We start from the raw sequence: 19,257 nt of genomic DNA on the forward strand, positions 1-19,257 counted from the left end.
TCGTCCACTTGCTTCAGGTCCTGGGCTCTTGGCTCCGTATCGTCCATTTCTCTCCCGAGGATTCTGGCGAGTACATCTGCCGTGCTAGCACCAGCTCTGGCACCCAAGAAGCCTCTATCATCATTTCCATCACCTCCAGCCCCGGCTCTTCTTACCGTAAGTCTGGGCCTGGTATGGGTACCGTAGATGTCTTGCCTATCTTGGAAAGCAAGTGGAATTCTTCCAAGTTTAATCAGCATTTGGGGGATCCACGCTGAGCGGTTTACATTAAAATAATTCAAGTCAGAAAGGAAACGTGAAAGGGAATTTGCACAAATAGTAACAGGGTGAAAGAGAGACGAGGTTTGATTGAACAGTTTTGATGACCTAATCACCTCGCCAGAAGCAAGCAAAAGTGGAGATTAGTCCAAAAGCTAGCTAAGCTTCCTGAAATAAAAATGTTTTTACTCCTTAAACTTCGAGAGTGATTGCTCTAGAGTAGACATAGGTATAATGGCGGGTGATTCCAAAGGGTGGGACCTATGACACTGAATATCCTGGTTCTTACGGTTTTCTGGCAAATAAATCGATAGCTGTGAACTTAGAGTCTATCCTCTCTACAATTGCTGTAATGCTCCCCTCCCACCCCCAAGACGGGTTTTGAAGCCATTTCCCTGTATATATGTGGCTGAAAGGACAAGTTTAGACAAAAGTAGAAGTGGGGAAGAGACACAGTCAACCAACCAGCTGCGTGTCAAAGCTGCTCCCGATTGGTGAGGCTCGACTTTCCACTCGCTGGTGCTCCGGCTGCCCTCTCCTGCCTCTCCGGATGCCCTTTCCTATCTCCACCCAGCTAAAAACCGTATTCACGTTTTTTCTGCATTCGCGGGGGGGGGTTCCTGGAATGGAACCCCCGCAAATATCGGGGGAGTACTGTACAACATATGTAACATGTCTAAAAAATATATGCCTTATATGGCAAGCCTAATAGAGAGTCCATTAATCCTTTTAGTCCTAGACCCCAACAATGGTCCGTGTTTCGGCTGGAACAGCCTTCCTCGGGGGTATATGACCGAAACCTCGCAACAAACTGTGCAAAAGCCTGCTGTTCAAACGTAGAACCCAAAAACGCTGCAAACCACTGTGTGAGCCGGGTAAGCTGAACGGCAGTTTTTGGGTTCTACGTCTGAAGCAGGCTCTGGCACATGGGGTACATTCACATTACACTGGCCTAGGAATAAGGATAATGTAATGTAATGTAATTTATTTCTTATATACCGCTAAACTCCGTTAGGATTCTAAGCGGTTTACAGAAAAATAGACAATAGGGTGCATTAAAATTATAAGTAAAATAGGTACTTAGAAATTCCCTTACTGTCCCGAAGGCTCACAATCTAACTAAAGTACCTGGAAAAATGACAATTAGTAGAGTAATGAAGAAATAAAATAGAGAATAGATGAGAAAAATAAGAAAATAAACATTCTAATAAGATTACAATGATCTAAAGGACTTTGAAAGGTTGAAAAAAGAGGGGAGATAAGAATAGATGCAGAGGGAGAACCGTTGAAGCAATAGAATTCTGGGGAAATTTAAATGAAATTTGAATGATAAAATAAAACAAAATAAGTGGTAAAACAATAAGTGAGATTAAAAAATATATCATAAACTAAAAAGAAGTGAAAATAAAATCAAAACAGTCAAAACTGAAGTCCAGCTTCAACGGACCCCCGAGCCAACCGTTGGTCCGATGGCCGGACTGCAACCCTCCTCCGTCGGCTCTCCCCTGCTGGAATGGGGGAGGAGCGAAGACAGTGTCGGGTGCCCCGCTGGAACAGGCCTCCGAGCCGACCGTTGGTCCGATGGCCGGACTGCAGCCCTCTTCCGTTGGCTCTCCCCTGCTGGCATGGATAGATTCACATTATGAGACAATAGCCAGGTAGTGCATAAAAAGTATATTTTGTATAGAAATAAGCTTAATATTGCAAAGATATAGTGCTTACAGAGATGTGCCACGGATCTCCTCCTTTGCTTTTGGTGAATAAGAAAGAAAAGACATTTTGTACGAATGGGGGGTCCTGTGTGTCTGTATGAATAGGTGAGGTGTGGAGCTGAAGGGGGAAGAGAACGAAGTGGAGGGGGCTGAGAGAGAGAGAGCCTGTTTTTATAGGTTTGAGTTTGTTCTAATATTGTATCTTCTGTCATAATTTGTTAGAAACAACAATAGCTGGAGCCATTCCGTAGCCCTTTCAGGACCAAGGGACATATTTGTCCCATAACTTTAAAATCCTATAAATTTTGATTGGGATAGTCTACAGTTCTAAATTTGATATGTACGGATTCCATATGATACTGCCTTTATGTAAACAAACTGGTTCCGACATTCATTCATTAGCGTCGTTGCCAGATTGATGAGAAGATTCACTTGCCGCACTGTCCATAAGCCAGAAGTGTGATTTAAAAAAAAAAAAATAATGATATTTCACAAAAAAAATCAATTTTTTGGCATCTGCAAGACCTTTTTACCATAAAAATGTCGTCAAAACCACAAAAATTGGCCTACGATCCTTATGGTCCTGAAAGGGTTATTAAGCAGCTGCCTTTAGCACATCTGTTGAAATCCAGGTGTGAGCAGGATCCTCCCCAGCACTATGCAAAGGGTCTTAGACCGAATGGCAGGAACCATTCGGCCTACCTGCACCAACATTCCCAGGGACAGATTTGTTGAATATAATATCCCAGAGTCCTTTGCTCGCGCTCTGGACTTTGCCAATGTAGTGCTGACAGGTGACTGCTCTTTTCCAGGACTACAGAGCCCTGTTATCTCCATAGTCCCTCACAGCGCCGTTGTGCGTCAGGGTGAGAACGCCACCTTCAAGTGCCGAATTCACGATGGAGTTCAACCTATCCGCATGGAGTGGAAGATGACTAATAATCAACAGTTGGGAGGTACAATATGGGAGGGTAACAAGAGGGCTATACTCTCTTTCAGGCCTCACCCTAGCAGCAAGCAAGAGGGTGAGGAGAGATCAAGTTTCAAGTTTATTAAAATTTTGATTTGAACGCAATATCAAATAATTCAATGCGTTTAAAATTCGGAGTACGGAGAGACCTCCAGTAATAGCTCAACACTATATAGCCATAAAACAAGTGGAATGATTAATGATGTAACCGCGGCTATTCCCACCTCTTTGGTAGTGTTGAACCATTACTGTTGAGTACTTGTCCTACTTCTTCCCCGAATATATTTCTCTGTCTGCGACAAGAGACCTCCCTCATTTCACTTATTTCCTACCTACATGAGTTCCTTCATCCGTTGACGCTGCCCATTGTGCTTGGCGTGGTATAATTTCACTTCTCTACATTTTCTCCACCCAAGCCAAGTCCACCATGGTCTCCTCAGAGAGGAGAATGCAGTTCTGTCCCAGTGGTTCCCATGCTGCTCTCTGGCTGATGCCATCCTCATCATCACTATCTGAAAACACACTATTCCAGTCTATCCCAGCAGGAGGTGCTGTAGGGAGTGGGGAAGATGATAATAATAATAGCAGTTTATATAATAGCAGGACCGTGAAGTTCTATGCGGTTTGCAATGATTAAAAATGCTATAATTTGTTACAGAAACGTGTCTAACAGCTCCAGAGATCAGTTATTGTGGGAAAGATGGTGCAAATCAGCTACCTAAGCACTTCGGGAACAGACATCTCAAAATTACTGATCGAAAGTACAGACATAAAAGAGTTCCGAAAAAAAATAAAAACACTACTGTTCAAAAAATATCTCCCATCAATCTAAACCGCCATCTAATGAGTTCCCAATCAATTCCTTGGGAATAGAATCTCTTTATCCAACCCAAACTAAACACCCCTACTGTCCATACCATCAACATTAATTAACCATCATCATGCAATCATCAAAACAATAAATACACCTCCACTTATAGGCACATAATGCTACTCTCCATCCGAAGAAACTAGACCCAGCTCATGTAACATCTTTTGTAATCTAGAACAAATTGTAATTCCTTATTCTCCACCAGTAGTAAATTGACTCAGTTGCTATGTAACATCTCCTGTGATATTGAATGTACTATAATTCTTCAATATAATCTGTAATTATCTCTTCTCCTGTAATGTAATTCTACTGGAAACGCCCAGATATCTTCTTTATTGTAATCCGTGGCTATGTTACATCTGCTGCGATATTGAATGTATTGTAACTCTTCACTGTTACTTGTATTCTACTCTTCTCCTGTAATGTAACTCTACTGGAAATGCCCAGATATCATCTTTATTGTAATCCGCCTAGAACCGCAAGGCACAGGCGGAATAGAAATCCCTAATGTAATGTAATGTAATGTAATATGTTTTTAGGTGTCTCCTAAATTCCCCATAAATAGTAGGAGTAAGCAATTGTTCCAGATCTTGACCCCATAATGCTGCCTGACGTGAGAAAAGATGTGGATGATGTCTTTTAAAATTTACAACCTCTAACCGGTAGAGAAACAAAATTCAAGTCTGAGCTTCTCTTATGTCTATTGGTTGAGAAAGAGAAAAGGTCAGTTATGTATTTAGGGGCTAAACCGAATGGTAAAAACATCCAAACTTAAACTTCACACGCGCCTCCCATCGGCAGCAAAATGCAGGCGTCGGTAGGAAGGAGTTACGTGATCGAACTTCTTCAACCCCAAAATCAGCCTGACCGCCGCATTTTGCACCAGTTGTAAATGCTGCAAGTTCTTCTGGGAAATTGCCACATAGGCGAATATTACAGTAACCAAGTCGGCTCAGTTGAGTCATCGCAAATTTGTTACTGGACATAGTACGTTTTCTTTAGAAGACAGAACTGATAAAACCCAAGCGATCACTAATTTTTCCCTATTTCCATCTTTAGATAATGTGAAGATTAGCTCAAACGGTTCCATTATCACTATCGTTGGTGCTCGGCATAGCAACCAAGGCGCCTATCGGTGTGTGGCATCCAATCTCTACGGAGTAGCCCACAGTGTTGTTAATCTGATGGTACAAGGTAAGACGGTCATAAGAAGAACCACCAGCAAAGGCCTTAGATAATGGGAAGATACTTCCAGAGGACTACAAAATCCATAAATTTGCTAAGGGACTTAGCAGTGAGGGCTGACGTCTCTCCTGGGGAGACCAAGGGGATCACGGGTCCTGTATCAACTGAAGAAGCCTTTCAGGTGACTTGTCTTCCCCAGACACGCATGGTTAACATGTGGTCACATATCTATCTCTTCCAAAAAGGGTTCTGATAGTGGAATTATCAGCTCTCTAACCTGACATGTTTCAAAGGAATCTGTACAACTGCCAGATAGCTTTGAGGCCCTTGACTCTAAACTAGAGAATGACACAGGGAGAAATTTTTCCACGTCCCCGTGGGACTCAATTTCCTGTGAGTTCTGTTTCCTGTCCCTGCCCCATTCCTGCAAGCTCTGTCCTCATCTGCACAAGCCTCAAACCCTTTAAAATCCTAAGTAGCAACATTCTAGAGCTCAGATTGTGATGTCATAATGCCTCATTCCACCAATGCCTAAGCTCCGTCCTCATCCGCACAAGCCTCAAACCCTTTAAAATCATAAGCGTTCGAGGCTTGTGCAGTTAAGGCAGATCTTACTGGAATAGCGACAAAACTCACGGGGACGGGGAAATTGAGTTCCTGGGGGATGGGGAACAATTTGTCCCCGTGTCATTCTCTAGACTAGTGGGTGCGTTATCTGCATTAATAGAAATTTCAGGCTGTCTTGCAGTTGAATAAGTGGACCTGTACGGAGGTCGGCCAAACAATATTTGAAGCTTCAGAACCATTTCCGAAGTTGGGCTAGTGTACGAGTGATGCAGAGACGGCATAAGCCAACTTGCACAAATGATCGAGGCCTTTGTCATCCAAAGGGAAGGCTGCAGTTTTCCTCATAACTCAGCACATGGTCGTCTGTGGATATCCCAGTCTTCAAAGGATCCAGGTCTGGTCGTGCTGTTAGAAAAGGTTTTCCTCTCTTTCTTTCCCAGGGCCCCCCTCTGTTTCGGTGCTCCCCAAGGGTCCTGTGAGAGTCAAAGTTGGCCAGAATCTAAATCTGGAGTGCATGGGCACAGGGGACCCTCGCCCAGTGGTGAACTGGCATCGGATGGGTGGACGTCAAAGGATTTATCAGCAAAGCCCGCTGCCTCTGGACAGTCATGCTGTGCTGCAGGTAAGTCTGGGAATTGCAAAGCAAATTATGGCAGAGAGTCCCAAATTCATAGTAAAAAGATCCCACAGCTAGTGGGAACCTAGTGCTTGAACCTTAGCCTTGCCTCGAAACTCTTTCATGGCTGCATCGACGTTGGATTGGTAATAAGGCAGTGTGTGTGTGAGTTTTCAATAAAGCATTTTACAAATCATCAAAAAAATGGAAACAGCGTTGTGTTGTTCAAATTTGCATGCACCCTCTAAACTCCACCCTTCTGCCCCCTACAACATATGCCATTCCCTCCCCAGAAAATATATATCAAATCTTTTGTAACGGAAAGCATAAATCAACAAAGAAGCAAAGTATTTCTCTTAGCTAGTCCTTATCACTTATATAGCCTTGACAGACAGACATGACATGTAGGGTTGGGGATGCAGAGCCCAAGGTGAGAGGAGTTAGGAGTCGAAAGCTGACATTTATAGACGGTCCCTGCTTGGAAGAGCTTACAATCTCACTTGGACAGACAGACATGACATGTAGGGTTGGGGATGCAGAGCCCAAGGTGAGAGGAGTTAGGAGTCGAAAGCTGACATTTATAGACGGTCCCTGCTCGGAAGAGCTTACAATCTCACTTGGACAGACAGACATGACATGTAGGGTTGGGGATGCAGAGCCCAAGGTGAGAGGAGTTAGGAGTCGAAAGCTGACATTTATAGACGGTCCCTGCTCGGAAGAGCTTACAATCTCACTTGGACAGACAGACATGACATGTAGGGTTGGGGATGCAGAGCCCAAGGTGAGAGGAGTTAGGAGTCGAAAGCTGACATTTATAGACGGTCCCTGCTCGGAAGAGCTTACAATCTCACTTGGACAGACAGACATGACATGTAGGGTTCGAGATGCAGAACCCAAGGTGAGAAGAGTTAGGAGTCGAAAGCTGACATTTATAGACGGTCCCTGCTCGGAAGAGCTTACAATCTCACTTGGACAGACAGACATGACATGTAGGGTTCGAGATGCAGAACCCAAGGTGAGAAGAGTTAGGAGTCGAAAGCTGACATTTATATACGGTCCCTGCTCGGAAGAGCTTACAATCTCACTTGGACAGACAGACATGGGGCAAGTCACTTAACCCTTCAAGTTTTATGTTTATTAAAATTTGATGCAAACGCTTATAACGTAGTTTCAAAGCGAATTACAAATATTAACAGGGGGTAACAGGAATATTTTCACACATATGTTAACAAAAAAAAAAAATTAGACAGACTTACAGACAATAGTGGGAGAGGGGGTGGAACTCCAAAATTTTTAGAAAAAGGTAACAATGAAGGGTCACAAAACAGGGAGAAGCGAAAATGTTTAAAAACATGAAATCTAGAAAAATAAATTTGATTGGTGAATTTTAATTTTAACGAGAAACGTTTTCCCAAAACTTTTAAACTTATCTAGAACGGATTCTCCTGTAGTATATCCAGGCAAAGAATTCCATAATTGAGGCGCGGCTACTGAAAATATTTCTGCTCGTCTCGTGCCGATAACTTTAAGGGATGGTACTGAGAAAAGGTTTCGGTCCGAGGACCGCAGAGTTCTGGATGGTGTATGAGGGAGGGATCAGTAACGTGCCCCAGGTACAAAATAAATCCCTATCTAATGTAAACCGCTTTGATTGTGTAAACCACACCAGAAAAGCAGAATACAAGCCCCATCTCCTTTACCCTGACACCCGTCTGTCTGTCTTGTCTTGTGAGGTTCTGCTGGGAAGAACAGCTGTGAGAAGACGGCGACCAGACATCGGTGTTTTCAAAGTGTGGCTTTTCTATTTCCAGATCGCATCGGTGAAACCGGAAGATGCTGGCATCTACGTCTGTGTGGGCCAGAGCCCGGTAGGCTCCTCGGAGGTCCAGGTTGAGGTCCAGGTTGAAAGCCACGTTGTGAGACCCGGAGCCCCCCAGGTCACAGTGGAGGAGCCGGTGGTGGTAGCGTTGGCAGGCACCAGTGTCATTTTACGCTGCTCTGCCTCAGGTACGGTCTCGCCACGTTTCATTTTCATGGTGCCGGGTCATGGCGCCGCAGCGAGCATTAGGCTGGGGCTTTCTGCGGGACTATGGTATGATAAGGGAGAGGGGGGGTGCAAGACAAAGACTCAAATGGAAAGAAAAGTACACGGAGGGAAGTGGCAGACGTAGAAGCAGAACGGTGCAGCGCGATAAACGGAGAAAGGAAATGCTGTGAAATTGCCCAAGAAGCAAGAGAGCAGGCGTTCTGGACCAAGTCAATAAATCTTAGAGGTATACCAATAAATCTGGAGTGACTGCTACACTCCAGATATATAAAACACACTGTGGGGACATTTGTGAATTCTGGGATCTTAGTAATGACGTCTTAGGGCTTATTGTGAATTTTCTTATCCAAAATGTAAGTTATAGCAGCATTTTAATATCCTGCAATCCTCCACAGTGTAATGCAATTGCTCCCCCTCCAACCCCCCCCCAGCAACAATGTATCCTCCCTCCTCACTAGAGTTGTAATTTCCCTTCTGTAACTATGTTGCAACTATTTCCCCCTCTTATCCGTAAATCACCTTGAACCTGTAATGCAGGGGTCTCAAAGTCCCTCCTTGAGGGCCGCAATCCAGTTGGGTTTTCAGGATTTCCCCAATGAATATGCATGCGATCTATGTGCATGCACTGCTTTCAATGCACATTCATTGGGGAAATCCTGAAAACCCGACTGGATTGCGACCCTCGAGGAGGGACTTTGACACCACTGCTGTAATGGAAAAGTGCAATTAAGAAGTCCTGATTAGATTAGACTTCAGTTGAAAAAGAAAAGAAATGAAATTTGCATCTCAAAACTGTCCTTACTGGCTGAAGGCTGGAAGGAAAAGAGTCGGATCATTCCTGCCCCTCCCTATGGCAAACAACCAGGACCAGCTTAAGCACTGGACTAGAGGTCTGCACGGGAACATGGATCGCGGGAATCCCTCCTAACCCCCCTAACCCGTGGGAATCCCCCCCTAACCCATGGGACTCCCCTCTAGCCAACAGGACTCCCACGGGGATGGAAGGCTTTGGAAGCAGGGTTCATCCATATAATATAATGGACACGTCAGCCTTAGTAAAAGAGGGGGTTTATAAGTTAATTACCTGAACAGAAAACAAAAAAAGGGTTCCACCAAAGAGATTCCACAAGGAAAACAGCAGCACAAACACAAAAAAAACTGTGGAATTGATGATCCTGTCAGAAGTAATTGCTGCTCTTTATGGGGACTGGCGGGGATGGAGGTAATTCCTTGCGGGGATGGGTGGGGATGGAGGGGATTATGGTGGGGATGGGTGGGATTTCTGTCCCCGTGTAATTCTCTACACTGGACCAGGTGAGGCACCAAAATCCCCAGCCTCTGATGTCACCACTAGTGCCTCCCCTGATCTAGAGATTAAGCCTTCTCCCTCCCTTTTCCACTGTGATCCAGTACACTTTATCTCTTGGTTACCGGCGGTGACCGCAGTAATAACAGGTCGCTTCCAGTCCATCCCTGCATCTTCCCTCTGCCGCAGGGGTGCACAACTTCGGCCCTCGCCAGGCCAGGTTTTCAGGATTTCCCAAATGAATATGCATGAGATCAATATGCATACGATGGAAGCAGCGCAGGCAAACAGATCTCATGCAGAGTCACTGGGGGAAATCCTGAAAACCCGACTGGATTTGGCCCTTGAGGACTGGAGTTGTGCACCCCTGCTCTGCCGTGTCTCGCCCACAGGATGTTGCATCAGAGGAGGCGGGACATGGAAGAGGGAAGATGCGGGGGTGGGGGGAGCGCTGAAAGCCACGTTGCCACTGCCGGTAACTAAGGACCACATTGAAGAGAGAGAGAGAGACCGGATTAAGGGGTGGGGAAAGACACTAGACTGAGCGACCGAGGGAGAAATGCCAGACCCCCGGTGGGGAGGGGGGAGAGAACATCAGAGACAGAAGTGGTGGGGGGGAGGGGCCTAGAGTTGCCGTAATTCCTTGAGCTGTCTCTGCAAACGGTGTCAGGTCAAAAGCGCGCTGGGACAAAGGCGCGCCTAGACAATTGAGCGCAGCGCGGAGGTGTGCGCCGCTCAAAATTACTGTTTTTAGGACTCCGATGGGGGGAACCCCCCCCCACTTTACTTAATAGACATCGCGCCGCGTTGTGGGGGCATTGTGGGGGATTTGGGGGGTTGTAACCCCCCACATTTTACTGAAAACTTCATTTTTTCCTTGTTTTTAGGGAAAAAGTTAAGTTTACAGTAAAATGTGGAGGGTTATAACCCCCCAAACCCCCCATAACGCCGGCGCAATGTCTATTAAGTAAAGTGGGGGGGTTCCCCAACAAAACCCCCCGTCGGAGCCCCTAAAAACAGTAATTTTGAGCGGCACGCACCTCCGCGCTGCGCTCAATTGTCCGGGCGCGCCTTTGTCTTTCGCGCCGTTGTCTATGAACCCTGCAAACAGCTGTGACCTGGGACCCCAGGAATGATTTTGAATGCCGAACAGACAATAAATTGTAAGGCTTTGGTGGTTCGGCTTTGCTTAGCACATAAGTGTTTCTTTGTTTTTCTAGGTCACCCTAAGCCTACCATCCACTGGTCCAAGCTGAGAGCCCCCCTGCCTTGGCAGCATCAGCTGATGAACGAGACGCTCGTCATCCCCAATGTGGCGCAACAGGACTCGGGGCAGTATATCTGCAATGCTTCGAACACGGCGGGTCACAGCGAAGTTTTCGTCACCCTGGATGTGGAGAGTAAGGCGTCTTCCGTCACTTAACATCGGGCTGCGTGGGAGCGGAAAGGACCTTCGGTCTGTCCCAGTGTGGCGACTCGTATGCTCCTATGGTTAACAATTGAAACAATTTGCATTATTATAAACGGGCACTGGAGGCTTACGTCGCAAGAGCCGCAGCGAGAATCGAACCGGTTCGCCAGGTTCTCAGACCACAGCACTTTTCACTGGGCGGCTGCTCCACTCAACGAGGAGGAGGCATCCACGAGGAGCTTTCATTGTCATTGGGTCAAAACCAAAGTAGGAGGGGCATGGGAGAGAAGTTCACAAATAGAAAACGCCCAGCATGGTCAGGTTTCATAGTAACATAGTAGATGACATAGTAGATGACGGCAGATAAAGACCTGAACGGTCCATCCAGTCTGCCCATAAGTGATACTCATTAAAAATTACATGATTTGATTAACTTGTCTCTAGGCCGTAGACTGTAAAGTCTGGTATTGTCCTAGGTTCCAAATGCTGAAGTTGCCAACTAATCAAGCCATTGTGACATCATTGCTGAGGTTGGCTCTTAGGCATTGGTGGAATGAGGCATTATGACGTCACAATCTCAGCTTTGGAATGTTACATTACATTAGGGATTTCTATTCCGCCATTACCTTGCGGTTCAAGGCGGATTGCAAGAGTTAAAGAGGGTGTTTTACAAAAAGATTTCTGGTCCTTTTTGGGGGGAAAAAAGAGTAGAGCAGGTGAATAAATATAAACCCCTATAAATACCCAAACAAATAACAGACACACATTTTTTTTACAAAATGCTCTGAAAACAGAGAAACAAAACAATGCTGTGTCCTCAGGCTGCACAAGGAGGGACATTTTCAGCTGGAAGCAGAATCAGGGGCCACAGTGGAGGAGTGGACTAATGGTTACTGCTGTGGCCTGAGAACCAGAGGACTGGGTTCAATTCTCACTGCAGTTCCTTCGGCCTCTGGGCAAGTCACTTAACCCTTTGTTGCCCCCCCCCCCCCAAGTATAAAATACCTGTATATACTATGTAAACCGCTTTGATTCTAGCATTTGTGTCAGTCAAAAGGAAGAAGCCCCTCTATGGACCAGGTAGTAGAAGGGGGGAGGGGCTTTGGGTTCAGCTCACGTCTTCTCAGTAGGTGAATTACATTCTGATATAGGACATATTTTCCTGTGATACAAAATACTGCGGTACGCCTAATCTTTAGATTAAAAAAGGCAGATCATATATCCCCATATTACAGAGAGCCACATTGGCTTCCCATTGTGGCAAGGGTGGTGTGTTAATGGATGTTTATATGCTATAAGGTGGTCCTTGGTATGGCTCCGGGGCATTTAGTGGATCGTTTTAACTTTTCTAATTTTCGACGCTCTTCACGCATTTCAACAACGTTCGCTTTTCCATCGGCCAGTGGATGCCGCTAAAAAAGATTTCATTCCACAGAAAAAAGAGGAGTCTTCCTTTGCTCAGCACAGTGAGAAGCAAAACCGAAGAAAGGCAAAGCCGATGTCGCAATACAACACAAGGGGTTTTATTGAAAGTTCCTATGGGAAGTCCCAACTAGGATCCTGGTTTCGGCAGAACAATGCCTTTCTCAGGGGACATACCGAACTGAAATAAACATAATAAACAAAACAATTATTAAAATGATAAAACATGCATAATATGATATTATCATATTATGATATCTTAATATGATATCATATGTTATTATCATATTATGATATGCTATATTATGATGTGATATATTATCATATAATATCATATGATATCATATTATATGATATATAATATGGTATCATATGATATTATATGATAATATCATATTCTGTATGTTTTATCATTTTAATAATTGTTTTGTTTATTATGTTTATTTTAGCTTGGTCTGTCCCCTAAGAAAGGCAGTGTTCTGCCGAAACCAGGATCCTAGTTGGGACTTCCCATAGGAACTTTCTACAAAAGATTTCATTACAGACTACAGTACTCCCCTGATATTCGCAGGGGTTCCGTTCCAGGAACCCCCACGAATCTTGAAAAACCGCGAATACAGATTTTCGTGGAGGAGGGCAGCGGGAGAGGCAGGAGAGAGCAGCCGGAGCGCCGGCGAGTGAAGGAAATCACTCGCTGTATGCTCCGATCATCTCTTCGTGCACTAAAGTCGGGCTTTACCAATCAGAAGCTGCGTGCCAAAGCTTGACTTTAGTGCAGGAACAGGCGGCCGGAGCATACAGCGAGTGATTTCCTTCACTCGCCAGCTGTCCTCTCCTGGTCGGCGGTTCGCGGTCTGAAAATACCGCAAATGACTGGGACCGCGAACTGCCGACCACGAACGACCAGGGGGAACACTGTACTCTCATATCAAGCAGCTACTTGGGATTCTGTTCTCTGTCAATTATTACTTACTTCTACCTCGTATATGAACTTTAGAAAGAGGTTAAAAACTAAATTGTCCGCTAAAATTTTTCTAACTGACCATCTTCTACTTCTTGTAATTCACTGCCTGATGCTCAGCTTTTTCTTAATTGTTAACCATAAGGGGGTGTTGTGGTATAGAAATGTTATGTTATGCCCAAGATGAGAATTTGCAATGGAATTTGAACCCAGATTTCTTGGGTCAAAGTCTACTGTTTTAACCCAGGGGTATCAAAGTCTCTCCTCGAGGGCCGCAATCCAGTCGGGTTTTCAGGATTTCCCCAGTGAATATGCATGAGATCTATTAGCATACAATGAAAGCAGTGCATGCAAATAGATCTCATGCATATTCACTGGGGAAATCCTGAAAACCCGACTGGATTGAGACTTTGATACCCCTGCTCTAACCAGTCGGCTTCTTCTCCACCTCTTCAGCTCGCATACTGCAAAAAATAAAATAAATTTTAACAAAAAAGTCCTTATCCAGTACGTGAGTTATTTTGGGCTGTTTGCGTTACCTTCATATAGGCCAAATGTCTTCTCGGTAGTGGCTTCTCGGTGGCAGCCCCATATTCAAGGACTCTCTTCTTCTCCCGCAGCACCGCCATATGCGACCAGCCTGCCGGACGAGCTGTCCGTGAGCGTGGGGGAGGTGGTCCAGCTGCAGTGCCTCGCTCACGGCACGCCACCCCTTCGCTTCCAGTGGACCAAAGTCAACGGCAGCCTCTCCGACGGAGCCAGTGTCCGGGATGGAGTGCTGCATATCAACCCCGTCGCCCAGGAAGATGACGGCCGATACCGCTGCATCGTCAATAACAAAGTGGGCTCAGGGGAAGCCTTTGCCCAGGTCAGCGTATTGGGTAAGTGTTTTGGGGATTGTAGGGCTGTGAAAGCCTCCACAAACATCGCAGCCCCTATATCATGCAAAATTGTTGCGAGCGTATATATTTTTTCCGCCCTCTTAGGGGCCCCTGATGAAGACGTGTTGGTTGAAACACGGACCATGTCAGGTACCTGTCAAAAGGTAGTCTCTTTGTGCGGAACAATTTATTGAAATAAACGTTGCCTGCATCTCTTACTGCAGACTTGTTGAATTTTGTTTCTTTGTCCGATATCTGTACTTACTGAGGACTATTCTCTACTACTACCATTTATTATTTCTATAGCGCTGAAAGGCGTACGCACTGCTGTACATTTTGACATATAATAGACAGTCCCTGCTCAGAAGAGCTTACAATCTAATTTAGACAGGACATTTCAGGGTTGGGGAGATTATGGTAGAGGAAATCCAACTAAACCTGCCATCCACAAAATACCTCCACTACAAGGGAATTTTACACTCTGGTGTAAAAAACCTGGAATGACCTACCAGAAGCCATCAGGAAAGAGACAAACTACACCACATTCAGAAAAAAACCTGAAGACTCGCCTCTTTGACAATTAACTGTCTTAATTTCTGTATAGCGCCCCCTACTGATAGGTGCATCCACTTGTTTCTCCATGCCCCCCTCCCCTAATACTTTCCCCTTCCTCCTTGATCTGTCGCCTTGAGCCTGTATAGGTATGTGCAAGTCACAAATGGAAGATTAGATTAGATTAGAAATGATACAGTGGGTCTAGGTATCTGGAGTGGGAGTTGAGTTGAAAACAGATTCAAAAAAGTGGGCTTTTAACTTGGATTTGAGCGCTGCCAGGGATGGAGCAAGACTCATTGATTCAGGCAGCCTGTTCCAGGCATACGGTGCTGTAAGAAAGAAGGGACGGAGTCTGGAGTTGGCAGTGGAGGAGAAGGGTACAGATGAGAGGGGCTTGCCCGATGAGTGGAGATCACGGTGGGGGGGGGGAGCTAGGGGGAGATAAATGAGGAGAGATCGGGGGTGCTTCAGAGCAAATGCACTTGTATGTCAGCAAGAGGAGTTCAAACTGTATTCCGAAACGGACGGGGGGCCAGTGAAGTGATTTGAGGAGAGGGGTAATGTGAGAATAGCGGCTCTCACGGAATACGAGTCATGCAGCAGAATTTTGAACGGATTGAAGAGGCAAGAGGCAGGTGCGCGGGAGGCCAGAGAGAAGTACGTTGCAGTAATCTAAGCGCAAGGTGATGAGAGTGTGGACAAGGGTTTTGTTCAGAGAGAAGAGGACAGATTTTGGTAATATTATAGAGGAAGAAACGACAGAATTTGGCAGTTTGTTGGCTCTGAGAGAGAGAGGGGAGAGAGAGGAGTCAAAGATCTCCCCAAGGTTGGGAGCTGACGAGGCAGGGAGGAGGAGATCGTTATCCACAGAAATAGAGAACGGCGAGAGGGGGGGAGGTGAGTTTAGGTGGAAAGATAAGGAGCTCAGTTTTAGCCATATTCAGTTTGAGATGGTGACGAGGCATCCAAGCGGCAATGTCGGACAGGCAGGCTGAAATTTGGGTCTGAACTCCTGTAGAGCAGAGTCACGGATTGTCTTGTCCTGTTCACCTTTATATCTTCTTTCCCCCCCTCCCCCTCTCACCTAGGAGCGCCTCTGGCTGTCCGTGTTTCTCCGCAGATCGATGTGAAGGGGGTGAGTGGCACAGCGGAGTTCGTCTGCAACGTCATCGGAGGCTCCCAAGCAAGGATCGAATGGTTCAAAGAAGGGGGACAGCTTCCGGCCCATCACAGTGTGCAAGACAGGGTCCTAAGGTAGGTACGGTTGGAGAGGCTCTGAACCAAAAGGACGGTCTTTGCCGCCTACGTAAGGAGCGCCAGACATCTCTATAGCTCTGGATTACTGTTCAGTGTGCTGGCGTGACCCGTTTAGAACGGACGCAATAAATACTAGTGAGTGTTTGAAAATACAATTTGGACAAAGTCGTTATAATTAATGTCTATAATGTCTTAGTGAGTTACTTTGGACATCTGACAGTGATCTTAATAGATATTTTTGTATTTTGATTATGCAGTTTTTTTAGAATTATTTTTATTTACAGGCAGTCTTTGGGTTAAGAACGAGTTACGTTTTTAAAGCTGTTCTTAAGTCGGATTTGTCTGTAACTCAGAACCTGTAGATTTTAAGATTCTGCTCCCAGCTGACAAAAGGGCCAACTGCCCCTCCAGTGTTCCCTCTAAGGTATAGCATGCATAACCACACACTGTTCTTAATGCGGCCATGCGTCATTCCTGAATCTGCTCCAGGAGAAATGTAGGAGTCTAGGCCACTGGAAATACTGCTCAGTGAAATCAAATGAAGCCGCAGCCGTGTTCTTAAGTTCGAGTCGTACATCAGTCGAGTGTCTGTAACTCGGGGACTGCCTGCATATACTTTTTTAATCTGTTGTAAATCACATTAAACAGTCCTTAAATGGATCAGAAAGACAATTTATAAACTCCCAGATTAGATGAGACTTTGTGATGGTGGGAGGTTGGGTCTGGGAAGAGGCAGTGGAGAGGGATCTTGAAAACGCAACAAAGAAACGGGTACAAAGATAAGCTGTGTGAGGAACAGGCAGGGAGGGAGAGAGAAAAATATTTGGCAATCTCTAAATGTTCTCATTGCAGAATCCAGAATTTGGATCGTGGAAGTCAAGGCATATACACCTGCCGAGCCACCAGCGTATTTGGCCAAGCTCAAGATAGTGCCAAGCTTGTCATTCAAGGTAAGACCTGGGCACTGCCACCTATGGAATCCCTTTTTACCGCCTCCTGATGTACGCTGAGGGACGGCTTTCGCATCCACTTAACCGCCGCTCCCTCGCTTTGGGCCGTAGCCCCCCCCTAAAATTGCAGCCCCTGTTTAATGGCTGGTGCGAATGACCAAGCTGAAGATGTCCAGTGCCCAAGTCGGCAGCGCAAAAGCCAATGGTATGCTTCGGTTTCCCATGCCGGCACTCCGTACGTGCTCTTAGAAATTGAATATAATCTTTTTTTTTCTGCTTATTTTCTGTACTGAAATATTCAGCTCTCTCTGTGTCTTCACTCTAGCTCTTCCCAGGGTGATGATTAACATCCGGACCTCAGTGCAAACCGTTCTGGCGGGCAACTCTGTGGAATTTGAGTGTCTGGCCATCGGTGATCCCCAGGCACGAATCACCTGGAGCAAGGTGGGTGGCCGCCTGCCGCCTGATGCAGTCATCAGCGGAGGGATGCTGAAAATTGAGGAGGTGAAGCAACCTCATGCCGGGCAGTACCGCTGTACAGCGACCAACGACATGGGCACAGTTCAGTCTCACATCATTCTGCGTGTGCAGTGTAAGTATTCCAGTACGACCACTACTATTTATCACTTATATAGTGCTGAAAGGCTGTTCATTTTGACATTTGATAGACGGTTCCTGCTCAGAAGAGCTTACAATCTAACTTAGACAGACATGACATGACATATAGGGTTAAGGATGCAGAACCCAAGGTGAGAGGAAGGAAAAGGCTTCTGGAATTTCCATATACAGTCATCTGAAAAAATTAAGACACCCAATGAAATATTCAGTTCTTTCTTAAAAAATATTCACGTATTGATGTCAAATCTTTTTTTTTTTTTTTTAATCTCTGGAAAAGATAATGATATAATTGCAGGAAAACAACAAAAATTTTCCTTGATATAGTCATGAAACAAAAGATATACACAAAAATGTGTATTCTGACTGAGGAATAAATGAGGACACCCCCACTTAAAGTGCCTTAAATCACACACAGGTGTATCACATCAGGTGCTCATGATTAGAACATCGTTACTCGGCATTTTGAAAGGAGGTTTGCCCTACTTAAACCTCAGACATTTAGTTTGGTGTCCGGATCAGGCTTAAATGTATGTTTTGATTGCGTCCCTCCACGTATGTTACCCTGTAAACCCCAGGGGTGTCAAAGTCCCTCCTCGAGGGCCGCAATCCAGTCGGGTTTTCAGAACTTCCCCAATGAATATGCATGAGATCTATTTGCCTGCCCTGCTTTCATTGTATGCTAATAGATCTCATGCATATTCATTGGGGAAATCCTGAAAACCCAACTGGATTGCGGTCCTTGAGGAGGGACTTTGACACCCCTGCTGTAACCCATTCTGAGCTCCTTGGGGATAATGGGATTATAAAACAAATCAAATAAATAAATAGAAGAAGTGAATGCAAATGCATCCCGTCCATATTCGCTGTGGAAATCCTGAAAACCAGGCTGGGTTGCGAACCTCGAGGCTTGGATTTCAAAATCCTTGATCTACAGGCCGCCCAAAGCAAGGCACTGGGATGCTGGGTGCTAAAGTGTGAATTCTATAATCGTTGATTACACGTGTAACACTAGCATACCGTATATACCGATCTGAACATAAGTCGAGACACACCCTTCCCCCCCCAAAGGAAGAAAAATGGTTGACTCAAATATAAGTCGGGCGGTTTCATATTCAAGTGTCCTGCCCTGTCAGGCTCTGCACCCAGCACCCTTCCAAACTCCCCTGGCAGGCTCTGCACCTTCCTTCCTTCCCCTGTCAGACTCGATACAGGGGGTCCCGAGTCAGCCTGAAGCTGAAAGAGATGCAGCCTGGCATTGCCTCCCCCCAAAATAATTTCTGCCCTGGGCCCCATCATGTTTAATCCCAGCCTTGCATGTAAGTGGTGTTTCCTTAAATATCCGAGACATTGTGACACACTGACTGAGGAGGGTTGCGACTTTCTGCGTCTCTGTGAAGGAGGACACCAAGAAATGTTTTTTGCCCACCTTGGGGCTTCTGTTTGTTGCCCGCCACACCTCATTGTGGGGGGCTTTTCCCCCTGTCTTTACAGCTGTACCTCAGATTGCAAACCGGCCAGAGCTCAAGGAAGTTGCATCAGGCTCCTCTGTGGTCTTGCCATGTCTAGCCTCTGGCTTTCCCGTCCCTGAAATCTCCTGGACCAAGGTATGGTAGAACTATCCTTCACTGTTGCTTACTTACTGTTTGAGGCCCTCAGCAAGATAAAACATT

The 19,257-nt window shown here is 45.6% G+C and overlaps 1 protein-coding gene across 14 annotated transcripts in view; it reads left to right on the forward strand.

Moving 5' to 3' along the window:
• HSPG2 (heparan sulfate proteoglycan 2) overlaps nucleotides 1–19,257 on the forward strand; it is a 332,003-nt gene that overhangs the window by 260,392 nt on the left and 52,354 nt on the right. For all 14 annotated transcript variants that reach the window (XM_033922874.1, XM_033922879.1, XM_033922877.1 and 11 more), the window contains 11 exons: nucleotides 18–156; nucleotides 2,783–2,926; nucleotides 4,871–5,005; nucleotides 6,004–6,185; nucleotides 7,991–8,186; nucleotides 10,753–10,932; nucleotides 13,947–14,207; nucleotides 15,851–16,016; nucleotides 16,872–16,969; nucleotides 17,295–17,561; nucleotides 19,079–19,191. In XM_033922874.1, the coding sequence (XP_033778765.1) occupies nucleotides 18–156; nucleotides 2,783–2,926; nucleotides 4,871–5,005; nucleotides 6,004–6,185; nucleotides 7,991–8,186; nucleotides 10,753–10,932; nucleotides 13,947–14,207; nucleotides 15,851–16,016; nucleotides 16,872–16,969; nucleotides 17,295–17,561; nucleotides 19,079–19,191 (1,881 nt within the window). The remainder of the gene's footprint in view (nucleotides 1–17; nucleotides 157–2,782; nucleotides 2,927–4,870; nucleotides 5,006–6,003; nucleotides 6,186–7,990; nucleotides 8,187–10,752; nucleotides 10,933–13,946; nucleotides 14,208–15,850; nucleotides 16,017–16,871; nucleotides 16,970–17,294; nucleotides 17,562–19,078; nucleotides 19,192–19,257) is intronic.

This window comes from Geotrypetes seraphini, chromosome 15 (assembly GCF_902459505.1).
Source record: "Geotrypetes seraphini chromosome 15, aGeoSer1.1, whole genome shotgun sequence".
NCBI lineage: Eukaryota > Metazoa > Chordata > Amphibia > Gymnophiona > Dermophiidae > Geotrypetes > Geotrypetes seraphini.